At 48.0% G+C, this 16,318-nt stretch overlaps 1 protein-coding gene across 12 annotated transcripts in view; it reads left to right on the top strand.

Annotated features, from left to right (window-relative positions):
* Positions 1 to 3,287: 3,287 nt before the first annotated feature.
* Fnbp1 (formin binding protein 1) overlaps positions 3,288 to 16,318 on the top strand; it is a 123,806-nt gene continuing 110,775 nt past the window's right edge. For 3 of the 12 annotated variants that reach the window (XM_059260013.1, XM_059260014.1, XM_059260011.1), the window contains exon 1: positions 3,289 to 3,460. In XM_059260013.1, coding sequence (XP_059115996.1) covers positions 3,437 to 3,460 — 24 coding nt within the window. In that variant the 5' untranslated portion in view covers positions 3,289 to 3,436. Of the gene's footprint in view, positions 3,461 to 16,318 lie in introns of all 12 variants that reach the window. The other 9 variants (XM_059260022.1, XM_059260020.1, XM_059260017.1 and 6 more) reach the window with 6 other exon arrangements.

Raw genomic sequence — 16,318 nt, 5'->3', positions numbered from 1 at the left:
TGTACTCTTTGCTAAGCACTTCACAGATATTTTCTTTTAGTATTTGAAGAGGCCATGAGGTCATTAGAGAGGAAACTGAGGTTTGGGGAAGGGAAGCTCTTCAGCTGCCCGCCCTGAGCTCTGCATGTCCAAACCACACTAAAGCGCGTGCTTGTCTGGTACTTCAGCCTCCTGGGAGTCCGTGAAGCTCAGATGGTGGAAGTGGTCAGAAGGCACACACCTAATAAGGACTGGACACTGGGATCCCCACCTGCTTCAGAACACCCACACACACACGCACCCATCTGCCACTGAACAGGTACCTCCCTATAAACCTCAAGTGAGGTGCTCATGAATTCCATACAGGGTTAGGACTGTCCAAATCTCTGCTAGATTTGCCTCTGACTGCTCAGAAGTACCTATGGAAGCAGGAGGATCACCCACCAAAGTTCTGGGTCAGCCTGGGCTACAGAATAAAATCTTGTCTCAGAAAATAAGGCCTCAGAAGACGGCTCCGCCAGTAAAGGCACCTGCCGTGGAGGCTGATGACCTAACATCAGTCCCTGGGGACCACATGGTAGGAGGAGAAGCCCCTCCCACAAGTTGTTCTCTGACCTCTACTGTGTGCTCTATGTGCAAGCCCCCACACATACTAGTGAACAGATAAATACAATAAAATGTAAAAACAAAGCAAACCAACCAGACAGAAACCTATGTAAGTAGGGTCTGTGTTGTGTTTGTTCAGATGCCTTCCTTTAGGGTTAACCCCTTCCTTGCCATCAGATTAGTCAAAAGCAAAGACCACAACTTTGTGAGCCTAGCATTTGTGTAGGGTGAGAACACCCCTGTTAAAAGATCAATGCTGCATTTCGCTTTCATTTTCTGAAGCTTTTGACTCAAGGCACTTTCCAGTTGCTGTCCAGACTTAAAAAGTGAAAGATACTTCAAGTGTACCCAGTTAACTTGGCTCCTGCACCTCCTGTGGCTTTCAAAGGTCCTGTAACAGTTTCTGCTTCCTCACATAAAAAGTTCCGTCTTCAGGCATCTCTCCGTTCTGCAGTTTCTTCCGCTCCTTTCTCTTTAGGGTACAGGTTGCTCTACCTCCTGGCTAGCCTATTTTTTCCGAGTAGACGACAACACAGGCAGCATCTTGCTAAGTAACTGGCCATTTCCAGCTTTGAGCAAATACAACCCGTGGCATTGTTGGGGCTGGGCAGATAGCTTGGTGTGGCTAAGAGCACAGATTTGATTCTCAACACCCTCGCTGGCCTCCAAGGGCACCAAACGTCAGTGTGCTACACTGATATACATGCAGATAAAACACCCGCACACATTAAGAGAGAAATATAACCAAAAAACAACACTGTGGCATTGATAATTAACATTGTTTACATTTCCAAGCCCTCCAACGCACCCTGGCCATTAATCTGCCTTGGCAGGGAGGTGGCCTACTGGCCATCCTGACTCTCACATATCTGGCAGTCTAGGGAGTAAAGAGTGCTCAGACCTGGGAAATGTGGAAACAAAATATTTAAACAGACACAAAGGGTGGGGGAGGGGCTTGTAACCGACAAAAGAGCCTGAAACAGTTTTGATAGTTTAGATGTAACTACCCAGCAAAGGAAGTAGGAGGTCCTGAGGTTTGAGGCAAGGTTCTCAGCTCCACCCCTCCTTCCTTTTTCTTTCTTTCCTTTTACTTTTTAAACAAATTATTATTATTATTATTTTTTTTTTTTTTGTGTGTGTGTGTGTGTGTGTGTGTGTGTTTTGAGACAGAGTCTCACTATTGTAGTCCTTGGCCTGGAACTCACTATGTAACCCAGGCCTTTAACTCATAGAAAAGATCCAACTGCCTCTGCCTCACACCACACTCTTTTTATTTTTATTTTATTTTAGTCAGGGTTTCACTTGGATGCCCAGGTTAGCCTGCTTGGTACTTACTATGTGGCTCAGGTTGGCCTCTTCCTGTCCCTTCTCAGGAGTGCTGAGACTACAAGTATAGGCCACCACACACTGGGCTGAGATTCACCCTTCGAGAAGAATGAACTCCTTGAAGGAAGATGAACAGGTCAAAGAGAGCAGGAAGTGGAAAAACCATTTAGAAGAGGGACCTGTGGGGCTGGAGAGATGGCTCAGTGGTTGGGAGCACTGACTGCTCTGCCAGAGGACCTGTGTTCAATTCCCAGCACCCACATGGCAACTAACAACTGTCTGTAACTCCAAGATCTGACCCCCGCCCCAGACATATATGTAGGTAAAACACCAATGTACATAAAATAAGAATAAATAAATTATTTAGAAGAAGAAGAAGAAGAGGGACCTGTTCCTGAAGCCATGGCTCTGGAGGAAAGGTCTCAGCAGTAACATTCAGAGAAAGAAAAATCGTGGAAACAGTTGGAAGCCCCAGATTTCTCACAGCTTGTGAGCAATGATATTCTGTGGAGCTTTGGAAGGGTTAATGAGATGGTCTCCATTCTGTACTAGCCACCCACGGGCCAGTTTACCTCCTTGGTTCACACCACTAGGGCGGGACCGGCAGATACTGCCTCCCTTTGGCAGCTGGGGCTCTCCTACTAGAGGTGAAATCTGTCCAAGACCAATGAGCTCGGAGGCTGGATTTGAACCCTCCAAGTTCTCAGGGGGCCCTAGAGAGTCTGCTGTACTTCAGCGGAGTAACAGGACTTCACTGCTGAGATTCCTGGACGAACAATTAGGAAAGGGCTTGTTCCACAGATTATAATTCTTTGAGCGCTGATCCCCGAGTTCCTTCCCTGGTTTTTCGGATCTGCTCGGTCTCTATTTGCCTCACCGTCCCTGTGTACACAGTGCACGACGTCACGGTTCCAGGCCCCACTTCCACGCACGCTGACAGGCTCCTTGGGCTTCCACAGTAGCTGGATGGTAGGAGAAGCCGCTCCGGGAGCCTCTAAAGTGGGCGTCGGTGGCCGGCAGGCGAAAGTTCTGAAATGCAAAGCTGTGCTGGGAGCGGTGGATGGAGGGCAGACCGCGATGGAGCGTCGTGATCACGAGCCGGCCAGTCTGCAGGCAGTGAGCGCGGGTCCCGACAGCGTAGGGCGCGCTGGCTGCCGAAAACCGACGACTAGGAGAAGTACCGAGGGGCTGGCGTCCTTCCGGACCCCCGGGCAACCCGGCCAAAGGGAGCCTGGGGGCGGGACGGTACACGCGAGCTGTCAGTCCGGCCCCGCCCCGCCCCGCCTTTCGTCCCGCCCCACCCCGCCCCTCGGCTCCGGTGCGGGGCGGGCGCGCTGCGGCGGTCGCTGCTGCTTCCTCGGGCCATTTTGCTCCGCGCGGAGAGACGAGAGGTGGAGAGCCAGGGCTAGAGGAGGAGCGGGCCGGAGGAAACGGCGGGAGGCCGGCTTTCCGCATTCACAGTGTCCGCAGGGCCTCAGCGATCGCCGGCGAAGGGGGTAGGGGGCCCCTTCCCGGTCCCTGCACCATGAGCTGGGGCACCGAGCTTTGGGTGAGTGAGGGGCCGGGCCGCGGGCGGGCCTGGGCGGGAGGCGAGGCGAGGGACCTCGGCGCGCGTCGTCGCCCAGCGAGGAGGGAACGCGGATCGGGTGGCCCCGGCGGCCTTCGGGTGGCGCAGGGCTCGGTCCTGGCTCCCGGAGCGGCGACCTGCGGGCAATCCCCGGGGGCGTGGGGCCCGCGCCGTGCCGGGCTGCGTAATTGCGCGCGCCCCTGGCCAGAGCTCTGGGGCAGATCTGTGCTTTGGAGTGCGGGCGGATCCCGCGCTGCTCCCGGGGGCGGGGCGGCCTGGCAGGCTCCCGGTTTCGGGTCTTGGGCTTGGGGGTGCCGCGAGCGAGGGGTGAGGTCTTCTCTCTGGAAGTGAGGACTTTACACCCGGAGCGTTGGGACACACTTGTAATTCTTTGGGGACAGCTCAGATCCTGAATTTGAGGGGGGCTGCGGCGTTTGGTCCGCAGGAGGACAGCGGTAGGGGAGATCATAAGATACCATGAAGGGCCGGTTGCCGGGAACCTGTTTCTGTCCTGCTACCCAGAGGAAACGGTTTTAAGAGGGGTTGGCCTCGCAGGATCCTTCGTTTTGGGGTGCAGGTGGGTTAGCGAGCAGCTTGGCGTCTGGAAACGGTCCCACCGAGGGCGGTCAGAGGACGCTAGGGCAGCCCTCAGGCCATCTCTGGGAAAGGGAGGCTGTTGACCGAGGGACAGGGCCTGTTGCCCTGCCTTCCTCTGGACTCCAGCACCTGGAAAGGCTGGGCATAGGCTGGCAGTGCAGGGGCCTGGGTGAAGGTGGGGACGAAACCGCGGTTATTGCGCCGAAATGTGCCCATGACCAGTCATTCTCAGTGATGGATTCCAAAGTGCCCGCTGACTACCTTTCTGAATTCCATTTGTGAAGGGTGTGGAGGAGAAAGTGTGGGATGGTGTTGCCGTCCAAGACGAGGCCAAGAAATGTCATGTCAAAATAAAACAAGGTTAGGGCAATTAGGGAAATGCAGGGCATCTTCCTCAATTTTTTTCTTTTGCTTTAATTGTTTTTTACATAACCGTTTCTTAGACTAAAGTATTCTGTTAATACTAGAATCCTGGGAGTACTGGCCCTTAAATCGGGAGAACTCATTCTATAAACATCCTCTGTCAAAAGAATTTCCATTCATTCAGCTGTCAAAATGTCAGGTGACGAGTGCAAAATACCACTTTGAAAAAATTAAATTAGCACATATTTTTTAAGTACTTGTACAAACCTAGGTTAGGCAAAACGGTGGGCCTTTGAGTGCTCTGTTTTTTCTTATTTTCATTTCCCTCAGTTTTGTTTTGGGGTTTTGTTTGTTTGTTTTTGGTTTGGTTTTTTTGTTTTGTTTTGTTTTTCTGTTTTGTTTTTGTTGTCGGGGTGGGGGCACATCAGAAGTCATGGTCAAGCAGCAGAACTGAAGTCTGGGCATGTGTTCCCCTCACTTATTGAAACAGTGGCATGGTTCCTGAGTGACTGAGAGAGTAGACATTTCATAGCTATGTTGGAGAATGTTCTAGCAGGGTGATCTAGAGGGCAGGTGGCTGGAGGAAGAAGCATGACTGAGCTTCCTGCCTATCTTTTGAGAATGGAAGACAGGAAGTCAAAGACAAGAGCAGCCCTGGCAGCTCACCCCTGTAATCCCAAGGTTGGAGAGGCTGAGGCAGGAGGATTGTTGTGAGTTTGCATCCAGCCTGGAGTACACAGTGAGTCCCACATCAGCTGGGACTACATGGCAAGCCCCTGTCTGAAAAAGCAAAGCAAAGACCTGCTGAGATGTGACTCTGTGGTAAAATACTTGCCTGGCATGCATGAGGTTCTGGGGTCAAACCCAGTACCAGAGGTGGAGACAAAAAAGAGAACACTTGAGAAATATTGTTAATAGAAGACATATGAAATATTTGGATTTATTTTACTTGGTAAACTTATGTGTTTACTTATGGCCAATAACAAATTGGCCAGTCATATTATATACGAAGTATATGGCAATGAAAAAAGATGGTTTTGTTTTTTGTTTTGTTTTTAAAGCATGCTGAGTGCAGGCTTTTGCCTTTGGATAGCTTATAGTTTAACGGAGGGAGTGGGTTAGCATGTTAGGACACTGTCATGAAAAATCGGTGCAAAATCTGTGTTTTAAGGCCAACGTGTCAACTATCAGTTATCTTAGCTTTTTTAAGCAGTTTTTTAAAATTATTTGTTTATTTATTTTATGTATATGAGTGCGCTATCTGCATGTACGATTTTATGCCAGAAGAGGTCATCTGATCCCACTATAGATGGCTGTGCGCCACCATGTGGTTTTTGGGAATTGAACTCAGGACCTCTGGAAGAGCAGTCAGTGCTCTTAACGGCTGAGCCATCTCTCCAACCCCCTAATTTTTATTATTATTATTTTTTAGCGGTTTTCAAGAAAAAAAGAAAGAAAGAAAGAAAGAAAGAAAGAAAGAAAGAAAGAAAGAAAGAAAGGAAGGAAGGAAGGAAGGAAGGAAGAAAGGAAGAAAGACAGCCCAGAGGAAGGAAGGGAACTGGGGCTGAAGAAGCCGTCTGTGTGTCTAGTGGTCAGCGGCTTGGCGATGTACAGTGCGCCTGGCAGCCAGGCTGAGGCCCTGATTAAGGGCTTTCCTTACATGGTGGCTTTGGGACCTGGCTCATGTGTAATGAGATAATGATAGGGTGCTAAAGCCTCACTGGGCAGAATGATGCTTCTAGACGGAGTGGCACATTTTGGGTGGCATGAGGGATTGGTGGCAGGTGGCTGTAGCTCTCATGGACTTTCACTGATCTTAAGATTCTATACAGTCTTGGGACTTTAATAAAAATCCTCCAAGGCCCTGAAAAGCTTCTGGCTTCGAACACTCATTCTACATGAAAAGCCCACGCTTAAGCCACATCCTGCTTTGTTAAGGAGTGAAACACTTCTAAAAACTGTTTATGGCAGAAAGCATTCACAGTCTAGGTGAGCTTTGAAAAATTATAGTTTATAACTTAGTTAGATTCATGTATGTGTATGTTAGGCCTTGTATTTTTGTATCAAAGGAGTGTAATAAAGCCAGGCCTGCTGGTTCAGGTCTGTAATCCCAGCTAGTGGGAGGCTGAGACAGGAGGACTGAAAGTTCAAGGCCTGCCTGGGCAACTTAAAGTGGGAATCTATGTCAATAATTTCAGAGGACAGAAAGGGGTGGAGACATGGCTCAGTGGGAGAGGGCTTGCGGAGCACACGTGGAGCTCTGAGTTCTGCCCCTGGTGCTGGCGTCGGGAGAGGACAAGACAGAGTACACAAGGCAGTTTTAAATGTTAGCTACTTACTTTAGTTTTGGTTTTTGTTTTGTTTTGTTTGAGACAGGGTCTAACTGGGTAGCCCTTGCTGTCATGGAGCTCACTGTGTAGACAAACTGGCCTCAAACTAACAGAGATCCTCCTGTCTCTGCCTCCTTAAATGGCAGGTTTGGTTTGGTTTGTTTTGGGGGAATTTTCAAGACAGGGTTTCTCTGTGTAGCCCTGGCTGTCCAGGAACTTACACTGTAGACCAGGCTGGCCTCGAACTCACAGAGACCTGCCTGGCTCTCTCTGCCTCCTGAGCGCTTGGATTAAAGGTGTGCACCACCACCACCGCCCAGCCAGGGTATTTTTACGTGGATACCGGCGGTCATGATCTTCATGGTGACATGGTGAGCCATCCTCCCAGCCCCAGCTTGTTGACATTGTGGTCACTGGTGAAGTGACAAGAACTCGTCACGTCAGGGTCATTAGGGTGACTTTTCCTTATTATTCCTAATTATGGGAAGGCAATGACAGGTTACTAAGCCATCAGCTCACCTATTTTTTTTAAGCTTTCTCGTTAGTGTGAAATATATAAAAAAAAAATTGGAAAATTTAGCTTTCATCTTTACTCCAAGTTTGCTGCTGACTCAGTGACAGGACCAGATTTTGCCCTCTCCTAGTATCCTGTCTGCCCTCTTTAATCTTTGCTCAGGATGCTCCTGAGGAATGAATTAGCCAGGTATAAATAAAGGAAAATGGAGAAACCTGAAAAGCACACGCTGGTTAGCATCCTAAGAAACCACCTGCAGAGATTATGAGTATTTTTTCTATCTATGTTTTTAAGATAGAGTCCGGCATATCACGTATATGGGAGTGCCGCCACCAATGTTGATGGTGGCGTATGCTTTTTAAGAGGCAGCAGTGTGAGCTGAGCATGGTCGCTCAGGACTTTTTCATTAATCCCAGCACTCGGGAGGCAGAGGCAGGGGGATCTCTGAGTTCCAGGCCAGCCAGAGCTACATAGTGAGATCCTGTCTCAGAAATGAGGTATCAATGTATGGTGTACTTCAAAACACTTCCGGGGCAACTCAGTGAAGTTCTTGTCTCTAAATAAACAGTACAAGAGGCTACAGATTTGGTTCAGAGGTAGAGAGCTTGTGCAGTGTGCGCGAGGCCCTGGGCTCCATCTACTGTTCTAGGAACAAGGCCTGGCTTGATGTAGGAGCTTAATAAATATTTATTAAATGAATGGGTGAATCCCTATCCCTTCCCCCACTTTTGGTTTAAAATTTGACTCTTAAAACTCAGGTCAACCTAATCACAATACTTTCCTGCATTTTGGCATATATTTGACCTATATTATATATAAAACTATGTGTAACATGCATATATGTTATTATATTGTATGTATATATATATATATATATATATATGTGTGTGTGTGTGTGTGTGTGTGTGTGTGTGTGTGTGTGTGTGTGTGTGTGTGTATACATTATATATTCCTGGACACCTTAAAAAATAGGTTAACTTTTTTAGAACAGTTTGAGATTTCCAGTAGAAGTGAGCAGGTGATGCAGAGATTGTCACCTCCCCTGTGCCCTTTGAACACACTCCCAAATGAAGAGTCTGGCCACTTTGTCACTTTCGTTCCCCACACGTGCTTTGGCACATGCTTCCACTCATACCACACACACAAACACACACATGCACACAAATATAAAAATTGTTTTTGAAAAGCAGCTTCTTCCCTGTGGGTCATAGCACTCATGCCTGAAAGCTGAGTTATATTAGGACACTTTATAATGTGTTAAGGTGTTAAACTAGATGATACCGATTCTTTTTCAACCGGAAGTACTGAGGATTAACAGTTTCTGGTTGGGGAGAGGCGTGAACTCTACTGCCCAGTGACAATGTGGGTAGAACATTAACAGCGGTTGACAGCTCTTCCTTACCCTTCAGAGGTTTCTGTTTGGGATGAGCACCGCAAAGCCACCAGCATGGACAGTTGTCCCCCAGTTATGCTGAGTGGAACAGAAAGACCTCGGAAGAGAGACCTCTGAAGGCTAGTTGAATTCAGTCACTGCTGTTCCTTCCTCGGGACAGGCTTTGCACTCAGCCCTTCTGGTGAGGAGACGCAAAGCGAGCGCACGGCAGACCAGGACTGTGCAGTCAACTCACCGTGTGGTGTGTACGTTGGTCCTGAAGATGTGATTGTGCTGTGTGTAGGCTAGCATTCCCTGAGACCCCTGCATCTGCCCGTGCTGGCTGTGGGACGCTCCGGAGCTCACGCCTGGCTTTGGTGAGTCGTAGAAAGTGTTCCTCTGAAGGACAGGTCCAGTGTGGCATCCCGACTCCTAGCTCAGCCCTGGTGCCGTGTTCCCTATGGACATCACTCACACTTATTTTGTCAGCACCACCCACACATAAAAATAAGGCTTTATTTTGACACTGAAAAATTGCACACTACCAAGAATACACAGATGCCCTGGGATAGTAATCTAATTAGATTTTAAAATGTGGGCGTGAAGTCATCAGGAATTTATATGGAAATATTTGTTTCCTCTTTTAGTACCATGATTTCATATGAGCTAGGCTCCTAGTGTGATAGTTAGAATTTTTTTTTTTTTTTTTTTTTTTTTTTTTTGGTTTTTCGAGACAGGGTTTCTCTGTGTAGCTTTGCACCTTTCCTGGAGCTCACTTGGTAGCCCAGGCTGGCCTCGAACTCACAGAGATCCGCCAGGCTCTGCCTCCTGAGTGCTGGGATTAAAGGCGTGTGCCACCACCGCCCGGCTAGTTAGAATATTTTAAATCCTAAAAGCAGAGTCTCATACTATACAGCTCAGGCTGGTCTAGAACTCAAGATATAGTCCCAACTTTTCTCCAAACTCTCAGAAACCCTCCTGCCACAGCCTCTCAAGTTCTGGGATTACAAGTGGGAGCAACCATATCCAGCAGAATATCCACCCTTTTTCTTGCAAAGGGCGCAATATCTTTTACATTAAAACTGTAACCTCGGACCTGGGTTCAATTCTCAGCACCCACGTGGTGGCTCACAATCATCTGTAATTTCAGTCCCAGGGGATCTGATGCCCTCTTCTGACCTCTGTGCTCACCAAGCATGCAAGCAGTGCACAGACATAGACACAAACAAAACACCCATACACGTAACATGGAAAATTTAGACAGACAAAAAACCCGTAACCTTGGGCTAGTAAGGGCACTTGCTGCCAAGCCTGCGCCGAGTTCAGTCTCGAACCCACAGGTGGGAGGAGAGACTTAATTGACTCCTGCAAGTTGCCCCTGACTTCCACAAGCATACTGTAACAGCAGAGGTGCCTCCTACACACAAGTCAATTAATGAAAAAGAGAAACTGTGACATCACATGGGGGGAGTTGGTTAGGATATACCGTCTTAGTAATTGGAATTGTGTTCTTTTTTGTAGTTTGGTGGGGTTTTGGGGTGTTTGTTTGTTGTTGTTGATTTGGTTTGGTTGAGAGAAGGTCTATGTAGCCCCAGCTGTCCTTGTCCTGGCTTTATAGACCAGGCTGGCCTCGAACTCACATAGATCCACCTACCTCTGAGTTCGGGGACTAAAGGCATATGCCATCACATTTGGCTTGTTTGGTTGGTTTTTTGGGTTTTTTTTAGTGTTTTGAGACAGGGCCTTATGTAACTCAAGCTGGTCTGAACTTGAAATGCAGCTGAGGGTGACCTTGAACTTCTTATGCAGCACTGGGGTTGGAATCCTGGGCTTCATGCATGCTAGGCAAGCACTCTGCTGACTGAACCACATCCCCAGCCAAGAATGACACCTTTTCCATTTATATTTCTTTCTTTTCTAAAACTGCCATATAATTGCCTCAATCCTATAAGCCTGTAACACCCCATGCACTGCCCGTTAGCTGATGCTGAAGAGTTTTGTCTTTTCTTTTTTAAGATTTATTTATTTATTATGTATACAATGTTCTGCATGTACGTCTACATGACAGAAGAGGGCACCAGATCTCATTACAGATGGTTGTGAAACACCATGTGATTGCTGGGAATTGAACTCAGGACCTCTGGAAGAAGAGCCAGTGCTCTTAACCTCCCAGCCATCTCTTCACCCCGAGTTACTGTGGTCTTGATTGCTATTCATTGAAGGCATCTAAGACCAGGAGCTGTGGGAACTTCCCATCCATGATCCAGCTCTCCTTCATAAGGACAAGGTGGGTCAGGTACCACTTGTGGCAGCTTTTGAGGAGATACCAAGATGCTCTCGGGAATGTGCAAGGCCTCCTGGGGGGTCACCCTATGACAGGAAAAGTGAGGGGTCCGGCAGGTCGTGCAGACCTCACACACTCTCCGCCAAGCCATCAGGGAGATCCAGGGAAGCCCACATTGAGCAGAAATGGCCACCATCTGCCCCCAGGGAGAGCATGAGCATGACTCTGGGCTTGCCTAGCCCTTGCTTGGGATGATGGCGTGTGATCAAGGCCTTGACAGGGAGGCTGCTTATCACACGCCCTGCTGCTCGGCAGAGAGTCCGTTTTTGGCACCTCTTCACACAGGCCATCCCAGTGTAACAATCCGTGATCCGGCAGATTGAGCCTCTCGTGGGTAAACAGCTCACCCAAGATCGGAGTAGTGAGTAGGGGTTCATTCTCAGGGTCCTGGGTCTGTGGTACTCAGAAGTGTTTATTTCTTTACTTAGTCCTGAGGACAAACCCAGGCCTCTCGCATACTGGGTAAGCTCTCTACTGCGCCAGCCCTCATGCTTTTCCTTCTTTAAATAGAGTGTAGCATTTTCATTTATTAACTTTGTACGCATTTGTGGGGTGCATATGTACCATGGCAGGAGGGAGGTCAGAGGACAACCAGTTGAGGTCAGTTCTCGTCTTCCACTGTGCGGGTTCCTGGGATCAAACTCAGGTCACTAAACTTGGTGGCAAGTCCCTTACCCATGGAGCTATGTTGCCAAGCCTAAGAAGTAATGTTAAGCCAGGTATAGTGGCTCGAAATTGTAGTCCCAACATTCTAGAAGTGGAGACAAGAGGATCTCTGCAAGTTTGAGGTCATCTGGGCCACATGGAAAGACAAACAAAAAACTCATTTTACTGTTTGAGCATTTTGTTTTGTTGTTGGTTTTTTTTCTCTTTTGTTTATTTGAGTGTTTTAATATACAGATTTTCTTTCTTTCTTTCTTTTTTTTTTTTTTTCAGACGGGATTTCTCTGTGTAGCCCTAGCTGTCCTGGAACTTGCTCTGTAGACCAGGCTGGCCTTGAATAATATAGGAAATTTCAAATAAACTTAAAGTAGAAAAAATATATATATCATACTCCCCCCCCACGTCCTCATCACCAAGCCTCAAGAATGGTTGGGTTCTGCTATGTTTGTGTACAACCACTTTGTACCCAGTCTATTCTTGTAGGGTCCTCAACAGTCTCACCTGAACACCATGATGACTTCCTGCTCCCTGGCTTTCTGGGGAACCATGCCCAGACTCCATATTCTCCCCACTGTTTAAAATATGGAAGTAGAAGAGAGCTAGAATTCACTAAGTAGCTAGTGGCCCTAATTCAGGGCGATAAGCTCCTCCTGGCTGAACCTAAGGAGCTAGTTAGTTCCAGTTTCTAGATGAGACTCAGGCTGGTGGAGCCACTCCCCAGACTCACCCTGAGTGCTGCTCCCATGTAAATGAAAGTTTCTCTTCCTGGCACCGAAGTCAGCCCGGCCTAGTTCAGAGCTTGTTTCTGTATTAGTAGCCGTGGTTCCCTGTCCCCATCGCTCACTCCTGCTTCCCCTGTCAGCGGTATAGGGTTGGGTCCCTAAAACTGGGTTGTTTTTGGTAACGGGTTGAACCTAGGGCATGACATGAGTTTGTTAGCTATTCTTCCAAGGGCTGTGGAGATGGCTCAGAGGTTAAGACCACAGCTGTTTTTCCAGAGGACCTGGGTTCAGTTCCCAGCCCTCAACATGGTAGCTCACAGCCACCTGTGACTCCTGTTCCAGCAGAATCCAATGCACTCTTTTGGATTTTGAGGGCACTTCTCGTACATGGTGCACAGACATGCAAGCAAAACATCTGTACACATAAAATCAAAATAAATATTTAAAAAATCCCCCTCCGCCCAACTCCACCCCCTCCCATTTTTTTTCCTTGTTAGAGTCTCAGTAAGATGTCTAGACTGGCCGTGAGCTCTGTAGCCCAAACTAGGTTTGAATCTGACTCTTCTGCTGCAGTCTCTCATGCAGCTGGGATTGCTGGGCTGTGCCTCAGGCCTGCCTGATGAAACGTTTGATGCTATTGAGAAAGTGTGGCTAGGCTAACTGCTGTGGCTGCAGACCTGGTAGACATGGTTGTGGATGAAGGTAGCGGCTGTCTTTGTCCAGCAATTCCTTCATTTTTCTTCTTTTCTTTTCTTTTCTCGTTTTGTTCTTCCAAGGCAGGGTTTCTCTCTGTAGCCCTGGCTATCCTGAAACTTGCTCTGTAGACCAGGCTGGCCTTGAACTCACAGAGATCAGCCAGCCTCTGTCTCTGGAGTGCTGGGATGAAAGGCCTGTGTCACAACTCCTGGCTCCCCTCATTGTTTGTGATAGGTATTTTTGGATCCCTGGTTGTGGGTTTCTCTGCCAGTGCAATAAGCCAGATCAAGCCAAATTAAAAGTCCAGGTTTAATGAGCAAATCCCCCCCCCCAGACTCTCAAGCCCCCAGAAATGAGATGGGGAGGGAGGAGGAGAAATCACGTGGCAGGTCTCGGCATGCAGCTTCTATACCCTGTAGGTGTGGTCTTGAGCAGATTTAGGGGAGGAGCCACTGCTTGTCAGGCTTTCTGAGAAGGGCGGGGCTTGGAATGGGCGGGGTTTGGAATGGAGGGGAGTGAGGCCAAGGGGTGCTTCTGACTGAACAGTTTCTATTTGTTTTGGTCTTTGGTGCTGGGACCAGAACTCAGGTATTTTTTTTTTTCCTAACGATTGATTTTTTTTTTCTATTTTATGTGCATGTATGAGCACTACATGTGTGCTGGTGCCCAAGGAGGTGCAGGTGGTTGTGAGCAGGGTGGTGTAGGTACCAGGAACTAATTCTGGTTCTTCTGCAAGAGCAGTTGAGCTCTCCCTCAGCTAAGCATCTTTGCATGCCCAGAACCCAGGTTCTCATGAATGCTACAGAAGTCTTCCCCTGAGCAGCCCATCCCCCAAAGACTCTTATGCCCCGATTTAAAGAAATTAGTTCATATGGGTGTTAGCCAGAATAGTAGAAAGGTTTTGGTTTTTTGCTTGTTTGTTTTTCTAACAAAGTATGTTTGAAAAGTATTTTTAATTAAATTGTGGGTGTTCTGGATATCGTATGTAAGGCTTTCAAAGGTTTTGTTATTTATTTATTTATTTAGGTATGCTGGAGTGTGTGTTTGTGTGTGGTGTTTGTATGTGGTGTGTGTGTGATATGTGTGTGTGTTTGCATGTGTGTGTGTGTGTGTGTGTGTGTGTGTGTGTGTGTGTGTGTGTGTGTGATGTGTATGTATGTACATGTGCAGGACAGAGGTTGGCTTCCTATTGTCTTTCTCAGTCACCCTTGACTTTTTTGTTTTTTTTCCCCCCGAGACAAGGTCTCTCACTCCCCCTGCAGCTCAATGTTGCTGCTGGGTGGACTGGCTGTCAGCTGCTTCTGACACATCTCTCACGCCTCCTCCCCAGTGCAAAGATTACAAGTGCCCACAGTCACAACTGACTTTTTCTCTGTGGGGAATTTGAACTTGGGTCCTCAGGCTTTACTTACCGGGCCACCACCCTAATCCCTCAGAATTTTGGTTCTTGAGGTATAAGATTTCAAATGCTTCCTCTCGTATCTGTGGTAGAAGAAAACATGGACCTTCAAAGGAAGCTGGTCCCTTGGACTTGTGTTTACTTATGCACAGGCCGAGTTGTGTGCCGACTCCTGAGACGGGATGGCATTTCTCCCGGGAGAAATGGAGCGTAGGCCTCCACTTGAGAGAGCAGCACTGCTGAGTGTGGGCTGGTGACACTGGGCGGGTCCTCTCTGTCCCTTGTTCCTGACCTCTGCATTGTGGTGATGCTTTCCTTTCTGGGGAGACATGGGGCGGAGGGCTTGTGTGAAGGTGCTGTGAGTCTGCTGGGTGAGAGCCAGTGAGTCCGTGGGAATTATAACGAAGGGGAGGGTTATGGGAAGAAAAGCCCTGGTCCTTGGGAATGAGCTAAGGACTCTCATGATGCACAGGCTCGGCATCATGGCACCCTGCCTCCCAGTTTCCGCACGCACTCTTTGTCCTTTGATTTAAAATTGATTCTTTGTATGTGTTAACAATAAAAACAACGTGATGTTAGGCTGGGTGTGGTGGTGGGTCACACCCGGAGTCCCAGCATGTAGAAGATGGAGTCAGGAGACTCAGGAGTTCAGGGTCTTCTCACCTACATACCAGCCTCAACATAAAACCCATCTCCAAAACCAACAAGTGTCAACAAAAACAAAACACCAAAACAAACTGATCTTTGAAAAATGCCTGCAAGGCATTGTTTTGTGAAGCAGTCTAGCTCCCAGAAGGCCATACCACAGTGTGATTTTCCTTTTCTTTAAAAAAATAAAATGAAGCTGGGGTGGCACACCCCTTTAATCCCGGCACTCTGGAGGCAAAGGCAAGTGGATCTCTGAGTTCAAGGCCAGCCTGGTCTGCAGAGTGAGTTCCAGGACAGCCAGGGCTAAGCAGAGACCTTGTCATGAAAAACCAAGGAAAAAAGAAGCTAAGCCCTCCAAACACTGCCCTAGGCCTGCAGAGAACTCAGCAGGTAAGAGCAGTGGCTGGGCTTGCAGAGGACTGGGATTCAATCTTCAGGACCCCAGCTCGCAACCCCTGTAACTCCAGTTCCAAACCCTCTTCTGGCTTTTTGGGCATCTGCACTCATGGGGTGCACAAATACTCAGGCACACACACATAAAACAAATAAATAAAAACCCCACTTGTCCTGTCTGGTTTTGTGAGTCAACCTGACACAAGCTAGAGTCATCAGAGGAAGGAGCCTCAGCTGAGGAAATGCCTCCTTGAGATCCAGCTGTAAAGTCTTTTCTCAATTAGTGATCATGTGAGAGGGCCCAGCCCATGGTGGGTGGTGCCATCCCTGGGCTGGTGGTCCTGGGTTCTATAAGAAGCAGGCTGAGCAAGCCATTATGAGCAAGCCAGTAAGCAGCACCCCTCCATGGTCTCTGCATCAGCTCCTGCCTCCAGGTTCCTGCCCTGCTTGAGTTCCTGTCCTGATTTCCTTTGGTGATAAACTGTGATGTGGAAATGTAAGCCAAATAAACCTTCTTCTTCCCCAACTTGCTTTTTCATCGTGGTGTTTCGTTGCAGCAATAGAAACCCTGAGCAAGACAGCGCTATCTTAAGGTTTACTGTATATTTGGGTCTACTAAATATAAATTTTAAGATAGCCTAGAGGTTAATAGTTCTCGTAGGCTATTTTTACCACTTTCAAAAAGATACTTAAATTACATTCTTTCTCCCCTCACAAAGCTGGGTATTTGCCACTTGAGACATCTAATAAATTATTCTGCATATCAGCTTAGCTCAGGATCAATTTCTTCTCAGCAAAG

Source organism: Peromyscus eremicus, chromosome 4 (genome assembly GCF_949786415.1).
Source record: "Peromyscus eremicus chromosome 4, PerEre_H2_v1, whole genome shotgun sequence".
NCBI lineage: Eukaryota > Metazoa > Chordata > Mammalia > Rodentia > Cricetidae > Peromyscus > Peromyscus eremicus.
This window is presented reverse-complemented; position numbering and strand designations above follow the sequence as displayed.